The 16,584-nt window shown below is 37.5% G+C and overlaps 2 protein-coding genes across 9 annotated transcripts in view; both read left to right on the top strand.

Moving 5' to 3' along the window:
* LOC109676084 (importin-11) overlaps window positions 1–16,584 on the top strand; it is a gene marked incomplete at its 5' end in the record, with an annotated part of 132,332 nt that overhangs the window by 71,841 nt on the left and 43,907 nt on the right. For 4 of the 8 annotated variants that reach the window (XM_074064585.1, XM_074064586.1, XM_074064584.1 and 1 more), the window contains 1 exon segment: window positions 1,571–1,692. In XM_074064585.1, coding sequence (XP_073920686.1) covers window positions 1,571–1,692 — 122 coding nt within the window. 8 annotated transcript variants of the gene reach the window in all.
* LOC141420312 (leucine-rich repeat-containing protein 70-like) lies at window positions 12,763–13,428 on the top strand. Its single transcript, XM_074064590.1, has one exon. It carries the CDS (start codon window positions 12,777–12,779, stop codon window positions 13,353–13,355), a length of 579 nt encoding a protein of 192 aa, XP_073920691.1. The 5' UTR covers window positions 12,763–12,776; the 3' UTR covers window positions 13,356–13,428.

Here is a 16,584-nt window from a genome sequence, read left to right as displayed (position 1 = left end):
CCAATTTGGAGCCAGGTGTATTCTGAGCTCTGTGCCTCCTTTCTTCCTGGCTCAATGATTGCAGGGTAGTTAGTGAGATCCTGATCTTCTTGCACTGAATTGAGTCCCCTTGACAGGTACTTTGGCTTCAGAATTTTCTCTTCTTCCTAGTCACTTACCATTCTTTCTTCCACCTGCCATCTTCCAAAACCATGTTGCCATCTTTACCTTTTGGGAGTTTTTCTTTTTCTTATAGACACTGTGAGAATTTTGCTTTTTATATTTTTCACGCTCATTGAGCGGAATTTCAGGAGAGAGCCAGCAATGCATATGTACGATACTGAAATGTTCTCCCACACTGTCAGTGTGATTCTAGGGTGATGACTTCCATTATAAATGTGCAAGAAGGTGTTTACAGCTGCATAATTTGAGTAATAATTACCCATTTCTAAGAAACTTGAGACTGAACTCAGCTAGTCCTTACTTATGTCCTTGTTTTCTAGAAGTATTGTTACCTTCTTTTCGACAATATCCTTTAACTTAATCTTTTTAAGTTGGAGTGGAAGGTAAGTGGGACATTTTGAGTTCACTGTGGCATCTCAGTGCAGCACATAGCTCAGGGAACTCAAGTATAAATAATGGTCTTGAACTAATACTCATTGCTTTCTTGACTGTTTATTAGAAATAATGTGCTGAAGCGTTTCTTGGAAAACGTGTGGGTACACTGCATAGAAAATAATGGGAATGGAAGGTTCACTGTATGTGATCAGATTTAAAAGGTACTACAGGTAGAAAAATGTTTTAAGCAAACCCATGAGATCTTTCAATCTACATGAGTAGTACGCTTGATCTGTTCACTCTGTAGATTCTGTGTCTGCAGGGAGAAAGACAAGAGGAAAGTAGGAAGGAAGGGGGTGGGGAGAGAAAGATCTCTTTTACTGGAAGTCATTTAATTGTAAATGTTCATCACATCTATAGAATACTTGGACAGCAATATCGAGCCTCGTGTTGGACTACAGAAATGAGCACCTTAGACTAGCCGAATGAACACATGAAATTAATCACCTCACTAATTCTGCATTATGTTGATTTGTTCTCACTTTATTTTTAATGTAGCAGATACACACATCATAGGCAATGATTCATTGAGGTTGCAACCTATCCTGTCTTTTGAGGGTGGTAGCAAATCAGTCCAACAAATTACAGGATATTGAACAATAGCCATTCCAACTGAATGAACCTGTAATCTAAGTACAGATTGACAGTTCTGAAAAATACACATACGTTTTCAATGTACCGGGAAGACTGCATTCATTGGTGATTTATTAAGTGAAGTTACTAAAATCACTCATTGGCTGCATACAGGTTTTCAGTAAGTCTCTTTGACTCTCATGATTAACTAGAGTCAGTTTTGGCCTTAGTCAGTTTAGTCCTGTACAGTTCAAGGTTTGCTGGAATTTCAGGTTTTCTATTGTTTGTGTCACTGTAATTGAACTTTAACCGTCACTTGGGAAGTCTCAGCCTTTGATGGTACTTACCTATGAGTAAATGGATTTCAAATACTTTGAGATGGCTCCTCCTCCTTTTTCAGATGGACCAGCTTTTGGGAAACATGATAGAAATGTGGGTAGATCGAATGGACCACATTACTCAGCCTGAAAGAAGAAAACTTTCAGCCTTGGCTTTGCTTTCTCTTCTGCCATCTGATAATAGGTGAGGAAGTGTTTTTTTCAAAATTGGTTTCTTTAAAGCATCAAAATGTAAACACAATTTTTAGGCATTGACAGTTGTGTGTTGCTGGACGGTATATATGGCTTCTATGCATGTGGATGCTGATTTTGTCAGTAGACAATGCTATGGCAGGTGTTGATCTGGATCTAGAAAGGAGTGTGTGGTATACTTACTCTTGAGTGGTGTGGGCTCCAGTTTCACTTGGTTGTATTGTGTTCGTTTTTAGAGTTACATTCATGTCTGAATTTCTATTTTTTTATAAGGACCATATTTAATTAGTCTTACTTTAGGTCTTCTTTTGTACGTAGATGTATTAAACAACTAATATTTCAAAGTCAATACCAATTCATAAAGTGCATTGTAAAGTATGGTAATCCAACAGTATTGTTAAATGAAGTTTTTAACCTTTTAATTGGATGATCTCTAATGATGCTTGCAAGTTTTTCTCTCCTTACACAGATGAAGTCAGTGACTATATTTTAGTGGTCTTGGGGTTTGAACTCAGTGCCTCACGCTTGCTAGGCTCGATAGGCAGCACTGTGCCTCTTGAGCCACTCCACCAGCCCTGTTTTGTGATTTTTTTTTTTTTTTTTTTTCAAGATAGGGTCTCTCAAACTATTCACCCGGGCTGGCTTCGAACCTCCATCCTCCTTATCTTTACCTCCCAAGTAGCTAGGAGTACAGCTGTGAGCTACTGATGTCCGGCTCAGACCCTCTCTTATATGAATGCATTTCTAAGAATTTCAGATGTGAAAAAGTGTTCTTTGAGACAAAGCACTTTAAGAATTTTGGAATTTCACTTTTCTTCTTTTTTTCTCTCTTTAGATTCAATGAAGTCACTGGTGGGAAATATTTAACTTTAGTTGGCAGATTTAAAAAGGGATTAGGAAAACAGCTGGACGCTTATGTGTGATGGCTTGCTTTCTAGGAGAAATTGCCTCATGATAAAGTCTTTCGGGTATCAGATTTTCTTTTGGAAATTTAGTATGACTTAATAACTTTCTAATTCACTGTATACTTTTTATAATTTTTAAATGCTTAGACTAGTAGAATCAAAGTCAAAATTAGGTTCCAAAGAAGAGCAGTTGGGTATGGTTTGTAGTTAAGAAGAATGCAGAGGCAGTTGACAGTTACTGAATTATGGACTTGTTTTACTTGAATTCTGATTGGATAAAATTTTAGTTTCAGCTTTTAAAATAGAATGAGTCTTTTATGGTATTTTATTTGTGAATCCTTAACTCTTAAGATTTTAGTACCTTGTCTAGAGTAAAAATTAGTTCTCAAATTTTTATATGCAATCCACAAAAGAAAGCTGTTGATAACTTTTCTTGTAATACTTTTGTTGAATTCACTGACTGTACCAATTCCCACCCTTGAAAGGCAGTTCACTAGTTTTTAGTACATCTGAATAGTTGCAACCATCACCGCAATAAATTTTCGAACATTTCATCACCCCCCAAAAGAAGCTAGATGCTCTTTAGCAGTTACTCTTCACTTCATCCTTTCCTCCAGCCCCTGGGAACCTCTAATTTACTTTCTGTATGTACAGACTTGCCTGTCCTGGGCATTTCATATAAATGAAGTCGTACAATATGTGGTCTTTTGTGACTGGCTTCGTTGTCTTGGCCTCTTGTTCTCAAGGTTCGTGCATGTTGAAACATGTATTAGCACTTTCTCCTTTTGAGAGGAGAAATACTCCATCACAGAGAGATACCACATTTTGTTTAACCTTTCATCAAATGATGGGCCTTTTTGAGCTGTTTATATTTGTTCACAGTTACTAACAAAATCTTATATGAATATCTGTGTACCTGGTTTTTTTTTAGGTAAGTGTTTCTGTGGTGTTGATGGGTCATGGTGACTGTGTTTAACCTTTTGAAGAACTGCCAGGCTTTTTCAGAGTGCCTGTACCATTTGATAATCCCAGCAGCATTGTATGAGGGTGTCAGTTTCTCTTTTGCCAATTGTTGTTGTTGTTGTTGTAATCTATAGTCATGCTTGTAGGTGTGAAGTGGTATCTCATTGTCTTAGTCCATTTTCTCTTTGACATACCAAAATACCTGAATATAAGGCCTTTGTAAGGCAGAGAGACTTTAAGTTGACAGTTTTGGAGGCTGAAGGTTCAAAATCTGTTGGCTCCCTCTATTTGGCCTCTGGTGAGGGCCTCATGGCACATTGCATCACAGTGCGGGGATTGTGTGCTGAAGAGACCATGTGGTGAGATAATAACCCAGACAGATTCAGGGGCCAGGGTTGCTGTTGGTGGGGGGGGGGGGTTGTTGTTGTTTGTTTGTTTGTTGAGAGTTCAGCCCAGTGCCTTGTGAAATGTAGGCATGTGCACTGCCACTGAGATACATCTCTGGCCCATCAGAATTGCTCTGTTTTCAACTCATGATAGTGTTTTATAGCTTATGGGAACTAACTGGGGTTCCAGGAGAACTACATTGATCTGTTCCAAGGGCAGTACCCCAATGATCTCATCACCTTCCATTATACCCCCACCTCTTAAAAGTTCTACCACCTCTCAATATCACCCTGCTGAGGGCCAAACTTAACAGCTCATCAACCTTTGAGAGTAGACTTTTTTTTTTTTTTTTTAAACTTTTTGCGCTTTTATTTTATTCATATGTGCATACAATGTTTGGGTCATTTCTCACCCCTTCCCCCACCCCTTCCCTTCCCCCCCCCCCTTCCCCCCTACCCCATTGCTACCTGGCAGAAACTTTTGCCCTTATCTCTAATTTTGTTGAAGAGAGAAGTATAAGCAATAATAGGAAGGACCAGGGGTTTTTGCTAGTTGCGATAAGGATAGCTATACAGGGAGTTGACTCGCATTGATTTCCTGTGCATGTGTGTTACCTTCTAAGTTAGTTCTTCTTGAAGTAACCTTTTCTCTAGTTCCTGGTCCCCTTCTCCTATTGGCCTCAGTTGCTTTAAAGTATCGAGAGCAGACGTTTTAAACCATTTCTAAACCTTAGCACTCAACGGTGGTGGAATTATCTTTTAAAGTGGTTCTGCTGTCCCATTACTCAACTTTAGGAAGCTTACTTGGCACAAAGTCTTTTGCCTATTAGTTGATCGATTATTTTTTTTATCTGATTCTGAATAGGTTATCTGACTTCTTTGTATCTTTTTCTTTAACTGTAAAATGGGATTCATAATATTTTCATGGGTTTGTTGTTGGTGTTGATAATTCATGCTGAGAATTCAGGGAAGTTATATTCTTTGACATAGTGTTAACTGCTTTTATGCAGTTTATGTTAAGAGCTCAATAGATGTTTGTCGGTTTCACTGATGACATACTAGTTATTCAAGTTGACATTACTGTATCACTGTATTCCATGGAAAATACATACGTTTTACATTTGAAAAAACTCATGCATCTAATCAAAGGAAGTTTGTTCTTGAGTTAGTGCCCAAGGTTACTGTTGTGTTATCAGACTAGTTCTGCTGCATGGCGATGTCATTCTTATAGGGACATTGAAATTCTCTGCACATGTAGTGACAAATAGAGCTGGTTTCTTAGGATTTAACAGTTATAAAAATTAGTAAGTAATCTGTTTTGTGGGAGTTGAGTTTCTTGTATGTTGTTACCAGTTGTTCTGTTGTAGCTAAATCTGTGGTTTAAGTCAATTTGTGCACAGACAAGGGCAGAATTGTTTTCCTCCTGTGGTCATTTTGTTTAGTGTTTTCACTTAAGGATTATTTGTAAGGAATGTTGTCTGAAGGTTTTACTTATGAGGACTACTACAGTATAAAAAGCTGGCTGGACATTTTAGGTCCAAGTATTTTAGCCTTTCATGGTAAGGAAAAACAGAAAGCAGAGAGGTTTGATGACAGAGACAGCAAAGGAAATTTCACCTTGGTATTTGGAAAGGATCCAGTTTTATGCCACCAGTATGAAAGGGAGATTGCCTGCTTATTCGGGTGATTTTGATGCAAATGTACTTCTTTTGCAGACCCGTTTTGTGTTTCATTTCTAATACAAAGTCACTGCATCCTGGAAACATGCAGCAGTACCAAAATACTCTCCTCTTCCTCTTCTGACATCGCCCCCAAGATACTAATAAAACAAATATGCATCAATAGCTTTAATTGCTGTTATGTGCCTCGTGTACCAACTATGCATTGAGGACTCCCCCCGCCTACCCACTTCACCTTTAGGATAGATTATTTGTTGTACCCTGGAATCTTATTTAAAAAAAAAGCAGGTTTTTGTCTTTGTCTCCTGTTCCAACTGTGTGGGATGGTTGCTGAATGTTTGTGCATTTGAGGTACATTCTCGTTTCTTTTCTCACATCTAGGAGCAATGCCCTGGAATTACGTTTTAGATTCTTTCAAAATCAGCAAATATTAGAATTTTTTTTATTATTATTTTCCATCATGTATAGGATTTTTGTTCTTAGGGAGGTGATTAAAACAGAAGTTAAAGTAGCTAATTTAAAGACACATGGTTCAGTTTTCAAGTTTCATTTCCTCAAGTTCCTAGGAACAATCAAGAAAATGTTACTTTGTACCATGAGTTACATTAGAACAAAAATTTTGTATATGGAAATGGAATAGGGTCTTGTGAGATATAAAGCTTCCCTCTTCATTTCTGTGTGGCTCATTTTTCTCACATATGAAATGGGTATAATAATAGTATCTTACCTCATAGGAACTGTGAATTACTATGCTTTGCAGTGTAGAACTGTGATGATTCTCCAGAAAGAATGTTGTTATCGGGTACTGCTTAAGAGTGTATGTAAAAATAGAATCTTCTTAAAATGACTGACATCAAGAAGTTAAAAATGTTCATGTAAAGTCACACAAGGGAGAATGATGGATTTCATTCCTTGAAAGTGTTCAAGTGTCAGGACATTGTTTGAAAGCTTCACGTTGTTCTTAAAGTTCAAAAGTCACAGGTATAGTTGAGAAATTTTAGGCTTCTTTTGCATAAAGTTCATTCTTTTCATTTTTATCAGTAACTTTGTAGCTAAAAATTTCTTAAGATCTTCTTGCTGACAGTTGAGCAAATAAGAGACTTTGATACCGTTTTGTGATTTTTACAAGAGCACCACGTCAGTTGTTTTTTATTTGAAAACATACCTTCAAACAGAAACTGGCATATTGACAGTAAGGCACATGAAGAAATTTTGTACAGAAATAATATTACTATAGTTTTCTTTAAAAATGATTTCAAACTTTCACAGACATTTCAAAAAACGGTACAGAAACACCCGTATATAACCTTTACCCAGAATCAACTGTTGTTAACTTTTGCTACGTTCATTTTATGATTTGCGTACACATGTGTCCTCTGCTGGAGAGAGTGTTCTTACCTGAACCATTTGTGTGTAAGTGTTTCACCCTTCGACATTTCATTTGTGTCTTTGTGGCCTCTTTACTCTGCAGTGTCATCTCAGTCTTTTCACTTCTCTTGTGATTAACCATTTTAAAGAATACAATTATGTTCTCTTTTCTTGTCTCTGTTTGGCCCTCTGTGTTGTTGCCTGACTCTTCCCCCAAGAGAATAGAATTGTTCTTCCTTTGGGATATGTTTGACATTTCCTTATGATTAGATTCAAGTTTTGCAGACTTAGTTCAAATATTGCTTAAATGATGTATCCTTCTTGAGAGATCACATCCAGAAGTATCCACCTGCTTCTCATTGATGATGATAATTATGATTAAGTTGATATGCAGTTTTTCCACTGTCTAGTTACTATATTTTTCCTTACAGTTGATAGGCATTCTATGTTGAGATGCTAATTGAAATGTGCCCCCTATATTGAAGAAGCTACGATTTTTAATTGTTTATTTTATCATTGTTTAAATTGTAAATTCCATTTCATGTTTTGATTTTCTTGATTTTAGGATTCATAAGTAACTTTTAAGATCCATAAGATCAACAACTGATAGTGTAAATCATTCTTTATGGGAATTAATCAAGATTGATTTATACACACATGCTGTATTAGTCAGCTTTCTGTTACAATAACCGAAAATCTGATAGAATGAATTTAAAAATAGCAAAGGTTTATCTCACATATATACAGCAAAGATTTATTTTGGCTCACAGTTTGAGTTTTCAGTTTATGGTTGGTGGCCCTATTGCTTTTGGGCCTGTGAAGAGGCAGTATGTATTGCTGTAGCACAGAGTGGAAAAAGCCCTCACCTGATGGCCCAAAGTGAAAGAGAGAGGAAGAGACCAGCATCTCACAGTTCCTTTCAAGGGCAGGCTTTCCCTAGGCCCCATCTTGTAAATGTTTCTACCATGTCCCAGTAGTGGCGTGCTGCGGATAATACTTTAGCACACGAGCCTCTGGAGACACTTACACAAACAATAGCAGATGCTGTTTATCTACATAGTTTTTGTTGCAGTGCTGGGGTTTGAACTCAGGGCCTCACGCTTTCTAGGCAGGCCCTCTACCATTTGAAGCACTCCGCCGGCCCTCTTTTGCCCGGGGTGTTTTCAAGATGGGGGCTCACGAACTATTTGCTCAGGCTCACGAACTATTTGCTCAGGCTGACCTTGAACCACAGTCCTCCTGATCTCTGTCTCCTGACTAGCTAGGAATACAAGTGTGAACCACCATCACCCAGCTAAGCTATTTACAAACATTTAAAAGACAACAATAGAGCAATTTTTCTTCTGTTTCTACAATTTCATTCTTACAAGAGCAGAATCTGAATTGAAAAGGAAGTAGGTGTGTTTCGATACCTGGAACATGAGATTATTTGAAGTCAAAGGCATGATAAAAGAAGGTTCATCACAAGGACAAGGAAGCAACAATCCATTGAATCCGTTTCCTGCAAAGAAATAGGGTAAAGCCCATTTAGGTGGGTGAAGATAGCGTTCAAAAATAGTTATAATGAGTGCTACAGTAGTTGTAATGAATAGTAGGAATCATTAAAGAGTTATGATAAACTGTTTTGGTATGTTATTACATTGCAAATCAGAATGTCAAAATTCCAACTGGAGATGGAGAAGATGTGAAGATTTAACAAAACACATGGCAGGATTTAACGCTCATGAGAAATGGGATGCTGTGAAGTGACAATACTTAGGCAAAGCTCAAGGAAATGTATGTTTCAGTCAGGGGAACAGGAAATTGGCAAACTCGAGTTCTAATCAAAACCTCCAGGTGCCATTTTTGCCACTAGTAAGTGGTGCCAGAATTCTCTACGTACTTCTACCCCTTTGATCTCTGAAGTCTTCCCTAGCAGTAATCACTTGTATCTTAAGAGCAGAAACCACCAGACGAACAGCAAAATTAAACGTTCTTTTGCTGGACATTGGAATTTTTACCACATCAACCTGGTAAGGTGTGCTGTTGAAAATTGGTGTGCTGTTTACAGTTACAGTTTTGAGTCTATTAATAGTTTCCAGTTACTGTTTAGAATATATTGTTCAGAGTTACTGTCTAGATAGTGTCGTATATAGCCTTACAGAGAACTGTTCAGAAGTAGTTGTTTTGATGCAGTCATTTTTAGTTTCCCTCATTTCTTACAACCTGAGAAAAACAGTATTCATTTTATTTTGTCATTTTTCCTTAGTATCGTTTCCTAAAAATTTTAGTTTTCCCCCTTAAATTTTATTTTGAATTTAATGGACTCTTTCCCTGACTTTTTCTTAATTCTTTACGCTGTATTATGCAGTTGAAGATTGCTTGGACCATGCTTTATTCCACTTAGTACATTTCTGAAAATAATAAACAAAGTGAACTTGAGAAACCTAGCCCCTACCTCTGATTAATGTCATTTCTGTCATTCGTTGCTTTCTGGTTTCTTTATCCGTAAAATACCAATAGTAGTAGTTAACCACAAAGGACAGTAGTGAGACTTTTATAAGTCATTTTAATAAAGATCTGCTATCTGGTATTCCCCCATGATGTTTTGTAGTCATAGAAGGATGGCTGGGGTATATGACATACTCAGTATGGAAACAATTCATGTTATTATTATCTAAAGAAATTGTCTTGATGTAAAATAAAGCTGCATTAGTACAAAAGAGAGAGCCGGGCACCTGTGGCATCATAGCTACTCAGGACGCAGAGATCAGGAGGATCACAGTTCAAAGTCAGCCCGGGCAAGTATTCTGTGAGACCCTATCTCCAAAAAAACCCATCTCCCTCTCTCTCTCTCTCTCTCTCTCTCTCTCTCTCTCTCTCTCTCTCACACACACACACACACACACACACACACACACACAATGCTGATGGAGTGGCTCAAGGTATAGGCCCTGAGTTCAACCCCAGTACTACAGAGAGAGAGAGAGAGAGACCGTTTATATAATTATATAAATGACCCCCCCATACTTTTAAGTTTATTCGGAGGGTGTTAGTATTTTCATTTATTTATTTGTTTGTTCGTTTTGTTTTGGCACTGCAGATTGAATCCAGGGCCTCACGCATGCTAAGCAAACACTCTGCAGCTGTGCTACACCAACAGTCCTGAGAGTAATAGTATTTGTGAAAGTCAGAATTAGAACACCTAAGTAGTCAGTCAGCCTTTCAAACAATACATAACATAAGCTATTTGTATTCAACGCTATAAAAAATTACATTAGACATGGGTTCATTTTTGTTGTAAAAGATTCCAACTCATGCATATGATTCAAGGACTTTTCCCACTCTTCCCAAGTTTGGATAACCTATGCTAGCAATAGGCCCTGTCACAATCCCAAGGCATACTGTATATGTTAAGTGCTAACTGGTAGTACTCAATATTTTTTATGCCCAAAAATACTTTGAAAAATTTTAAAAAGAGCACAGAGGATAATATAATAGCTGTTGTGTTCACTGGTTTAAGTTGTCGATTTTACCTGTTGTTTTTTAAAGGAGTAAGCAGTAAAGCTAAAGTGGCCAATATTCGCTCAAAACAAAATGAATATTTGTGACACTTAAAAATTCCTGGAAATTGTAGTACCTTATATTCTTATTTTATCTTGCTATTTGTACTCAAAAGTTCTCTGTTCTTGATGGCTAGAGCCTATTGATATTTAGATTTTGAGTATCTATTAATGTTTTCAAATATCCTTTTAAAGAGTTTTTAAAAATTTTTTGATTTGTAGGAAAAACTTTAGGTGTGTATACTAGGGGAATTCTAAATGCATTCTGAAAAAGAAGTTCCTGAGATTTCATTTTAACAATACTTTTGAAACAGATAAAATTACTTCCTGTCTCTCAGTTTCCTGTATCCATGGCAACCGTTGTTTTACACACTGACTGGAGAGGAACCAATGTGAAGAGTGGTGTTTCCTGAGCAAACTGTGACTTTCAAAAAAAAAAAAAGGAAAAGACGGAGTAGGGCTAGAGGTCAACAGTGACACAGAAAGTAATGGAGTTTAGCCATGTCGTTCTTCAGATTTAAAAAGAAAACCTTTACTCGAATCAGCCGAGTGTTAATATGAATTTCCTGTTCTTGGTAAGATTATTCATTTAAATACAGACACTTGACTGGAAGGAGAAATAGCTGAGTTTTATGAAAAACTGCAATTTAAAGAGAATTTGATTGTTGTGTAATGTGTTTGTAGTTTCATAAACTAATGTTATTTGGTATTAGACTTTAGGTTGATAAAGGAATAGATAGCCAAAGATTATCATCCATGCATCCTTTGTCACCTTTGTTCTAATGAATTGTAATAGTTTAATTTAGGAAACATTTTTAGTTCATTAAATTTGAATTATCATTTTGTCAGACAGTGGGGTAAATGGTCTAGAATGTATTCCAAAGGCTTATTGTTTTATACTGTCGCAAATAGTATGATTTATGATATTCGATTGGCTGGTCCTACTTTAAATGGACTACAGAAGTTTCATTGTAGGAACTTTCTGGTGATGTAAAGTTTTACTTTCCCTTTTTATAACCGATTCTGATAGGAACAGAAAAACCAAGAACAGGGCCTTTTGGATTACGATTTTCTCTACCTTGCTACCCCCCTTGTTATCTTGTATTTTTTATTCCATAAAGAGCTACTTGGCTGTTCCTCTGTTTGGCAGCGCTGCACGGGGAGACAAATTCACTGTGTAACTTGGGCCTTTCACATATTCCTAAGAATTGTCCCAAACGTCCAGGATTTCTGTAGCTGACTAGAAATAGTATATTTCATATGAGTGAAACTGAGTTATCGGGGCTTAATTGTCTTTTAGCATTGTATTTGGATAATTCTAGTATTGTGTATGTACATCCAAAAGCCTTTGTTCAATTAGTACAATCCTGGAATACTGAAGGGACTTTCAAATCTTCCTAACTTATGTTTACATTCCAACTGTCTTTTGTTCCAAGGGGAGTGTTTAATCTAGTTTCGATTCAGTATTGAAAGCCACGAAAGTATCACCTCACCATCCTTGGGGTGTCTTAATTAGTATGATTGCTCTTCCATTCTTGATTTATCAGACAATAACATTTTGAGGATCTCAGACCCAGGCTTTCAACAACTCGGGAAATCTTGATTGTATGTAGAAAGTAATAATTTAACAAAAGTACCATCAAATGGTTTTGAAATACTTAAGACTCTTAAAAGACTTTCTTTGTCTTATAATCCTGTTGAAGCAATACAGTCCTTTGATTTTAAAGGATTGGTCAACTTGTGGTATGTCCTTCTGAAAAATGCAAGGATTAAAAATGTTGTTAGGGGCAGGTTTAGTGGAAGGAATAAAGCCTTGGGTCTTACATCATAATGATTTGGAAATTTTAAATTCTTGTTAAAAAATTTAATTTATCTTAAATTAGATAGTCGGCATTGAAAAACATGGGAGCATCTTTGAAGATCCTTAATCTGTCATTTCATAATCTTACAGACTTACATCCAAGGGTCCTTAAGCCATTGTCTTCATTGACTCATCTTCAGGCAAATTCTTATCCTTGGGAATGTAACTGCAAACTTTTGGGCCTTCGAGACTGGCTAGCATCTTCAGCCATTACTCTAAACATCTGTTGTCAGAATCCCCCATCCATGCGTGGCAGAGCATTACGTTATATTAAGTGAACTGACATAACAAATTGCATTACATCTTCGACAAATGTATCCAGAGCTTGGGCTGTAAAAATCTCTTCATGTTCATCACAAGACCACTGCGTTAATGATGGCCTGGCCTAAAGTAACCCCAGGTGGGAAAGATTTGGAAAACACTGAGACTGAGAGCGTTACCTTCTGGGATCGAATCCGTACTTCACCTGTCAGTAGATTTTTTCAAGAGAATACCTTTGGTAATCCGTTAGAGTCTACTGCAGTGCTACCTGTGCAAATACAGCTTACCTCTTCTGTTAACTTGAACTTGGAAAAAAACAGTGCTTTACCTATTGATGCTGCTTCAGTGCCAGGGAAAACATCTCTAATTTGTGCTCAAGAAGTTGAGAAGTTGAATGAGGCTTTTGACATTTTGCTAGCTTTTTTCATCTTAGCTTGTGTTTTCATCATTTTTTTGATCTACAAAGTCGTTCAATTTAAACAAAAACTAAAGACACCAGAAAACTCAGGGGAAAGTAGACTTGAGTATTACAGCTTTTATCAGTCAGCAAGGTATAATGTAACTGCCTCAGTTTGTAACACCTCTCCTAATTCTCTAGAAAGCCCTGCTTTGGAGCAGATTCAACTTCATAAACAAATCGTTCCTGAAAGCGCGGCACAGGTCATTCTCTTTGAGCATTCTGCTTTATAACACAAACTGTAGAACCAAGAGGAATAAATGAAATCAAAGCATTCTGATAGAATTATATACTTGACTTGGAAATGTGATGAATTATATGAGCTTCTCATTATTAAAATGTCTTTAGTAATTTGTGAAGTGTATTTATTGAGCAGATATTTTGTCTGAGTCTATAGTAAGTAATATTAGTGGCTAACATTTCTGTGTACCAAGCACTATGCTAAATATTTCAAATACCATGTTTAATAAACAGTCTTGTAAGGTAGTACTATCTACATTTAACAGATAAGGAAACATAGACCGAAGAGTTTAAGTAATTGTCCCAAATTCTCACAGCTTATGACATGTTGTAGGTCGGATTCTTTTCATTTCACACTCTGTTGCTGCCTTGGTGCCAGGATTATACTTGTGAAACAATGGATCTGCTTCATGTTCTCGGTAGAGCATGAAATCTACCAAGACACATGGTTACTGTACAGTGTGGTAAGTACTGTGCTTGGTGGTGGTATTGTGTATTACTTGGAGGTGAGAGGTAGCCTTATGAATAAAGCAGCATCCGTTGGATTATGAGGGCTAACAGAGTGGCTCAAGTGATAGAGCGCCAGCCTAGCAAGTGTGAGGCCCTAAGTTCAAACCCCAGTACCGCACCCCCCCCCCAGCAACTGGATTATGAAGAATAAATAATCCCAGTGAAGAGAGCTCAGTAACATCCTATCACGAGTTAGAGAAAAAGAATGTTGCTTTACAGGAAGTATAATTCAGTACAGGTAGAGCTGTGTGGGTTGTGATATGAGATTGGAATCTGGAGAGAGATATCAGCTGATGAAGGTTGTTATAATTTCATGCCTTACAGTGAATGGGTGGATCAAGAGCTACTTTGGGAGTGAAGCAAACTTCGTTAGTGACTGATGGAGGGTTGGAGGTGAGGGAGAAGTCAAAGATGTTTGGTTTTTGGCGTAGGCAGTTCTGTGCTGTTGTATTCACTGAGATAATTAAACATGGGCGGGGAAACATAATGAGTTCAGTTTTAGATAGATTGAATTTGAGATGCATATCAGATGTCCACATGGAAATATTAGCAAGCAGTAGCTCAAAAGAGAGCAGTCTTATCAGGTAAAGGCCAGTAATTATTCATCTTTTAGCATCCAGGACACTGGAAGTAAATGGTACCCTCTTTGCAGTTACCGCAAGCACTTAGGCCTTGCTTTTGAGAGACAGGCGAATGGGGAAGATTAAGACTTTGTAGAAGAGGGAAGAGATGTTGGTAGACTTGATTGAGAATATTTAATGTGTATGGTAATTGAAGTAAAGTGATATTTTTCCCTATTAGCATAAACTTATATTTACGTACCGACTGCAGAATATTAAGCGTATTGTAAAAGCGCATGAAGGTTAATAATGACCTGAACTACAAATGGGCACTTACAATTTCATGGTAAACATATGTATCATGTTTATATGTCTTCCCTCTTCCCCCAAATTTATATTTTTTTAGTAAAAGTTAATGCTATCCATATGAAATTAGTCTGAAGTAAGCTGAAGTGCTGTATCCAAGTGACAGTTTTAGTGTATAATGTGAAATGGAAATGCTTATGAGAAAGTGCCGTCTTGTCCATTATACCTAAAAAAAGACGGTGGTTCTCAAACTCAGAGTCACACCTTGTTAAAACACAGTTTAGGACCAGGTGTGAAAATACATGTCTATAATCCCAGCTACTTGGGAGGCAGAGGTAGGAGGCTCTCAGTCTGAGGCTGGCCAGGACAAACGCATAAGATCCCATCTGAAAAAGAAACTAAAACAACAAGAACTGGGAGCATGTATCAAGTGGTAGACTGCTTGCCTAGTAGCACAAGGCCTACAGTTTAATCCCCAGTACTGCCATAAACACAGAATTTATTATCCTGGTGCCCTCCGCTCCTCCATTCCAGAGTTCCTGTGGAGTAGATAGACCTGCTGAGAGTTTTCAGTTTAGCTTTCTGATGTCGCTGGTTTGGAGATCGTGTTGAGAAAAACAGAAAAGGAGCCAAGGAGTGACTTTGAGATGTATTGGGAAATTCTAAGCAAAAATCACACACACACTACAAGGAGTTTTCAAACAGAGGTGTATTAATTGTTTCATTAAGGAAGAAAATGTGGATCTTTTTTTTCACCTTTAGAGAACTCCCTTCCTTCCTTCCTCCCTCCCTCCCTCCCTCCCTTCCTTCCTTCCTTCCCTTTCTTTTTCTTTCTTCTTTTTTTTTAAGGGTATTGGGGTTTGAGCTCAGGGCCTTGCCCCTGCTAAGCAGGTGCTCTGCCACTTGAGCCATGATACAGCCCTTTTTGCTTTGGCTACTTTTGAGATAGGGTCTCACTTTATGTCTGGGCTGGCCTGGACCGTGATCCTCCTTATTTGTGCTTCCCAAATAGCCGGGATAAGAGGCTTACACTATCATGCCTAGCTGTTGATTGAGCTGGGGGGGAGGGTCTCACACATTTTTTGCTTGAGTTGGCCTCAAACTGGAGTCCTCCCGATGGCCACCTATTTAGTAGCTAGAAGTACAGGCATGAGCCACCATTCTAGTCAGAGATAGCTTGAGTAATATGTTTTGTTGTTAAGTCATCACAACTCTTACAGTCCTAATTGTTTTTCATTTAATTGGTTAAAGTAAATGTTTACTGGGAAAAAAAGCACATACAACACAAAAGTATATAAAGTAAAAGCCTCCCACCACCTAAATCATGTCCTGTTAAAGAATTTCATGTGGCTAGAACTGTGGTTAAAGAAGTAGAGCAGTTATCTAGCAAGCACAAGGCCCTTAGTTTAAATCTCAGTATGCTCCTCTCCCCCCCCCCCCCCCGCCACTGCAATAAATAAGTAAGTGAACAATACACAAACAAACAAATGAGATGTTCAGGAGCAACGTACCTTGCTGTAAGTTTGGAATACTCCATATAACACAGTATAATAGTCAATCATGGTATTTACCTTGATGTTAAAATGCCCAAATCCAAAGAAGGGCTTCGTAGGTAGTAGACAAACTTCAACAGAAATGAATGTTTTTATATATAACTTATATTGATTTAGACTCAGGTAGAAAACATCGGTCATATTAATATCAGTCTATATGTGGAGCTGTACTTGTACACAATAGTATCTATTAAGTGTTCATTTTCATATTTTATTAGGAGGTTTTGACTCTCAAAATTTTAGCCAACTCTCCTTTTACTGTTATATGGTATTTGCCCCATTGAAAAATGAAG

This window comes from Castor canadensis, unplaced genomic scaffold, assembly GCF_047511655.1.
Source record: "Castor canadensis unplaced genomic scaffold, mCasCan1.hap1v2 HAP1_SCAFFOLD_114, whole genome shotgun sequence".
NCBI classification, from domain to species: Eukaryota; Metazoa; Chordata; class Mammalia; order Rodentia; family Castoridae; genus Castor; species Castor canadensis.
This window is presented reverse-complemented; position numbering and strand designations above follow the sequence as displayed.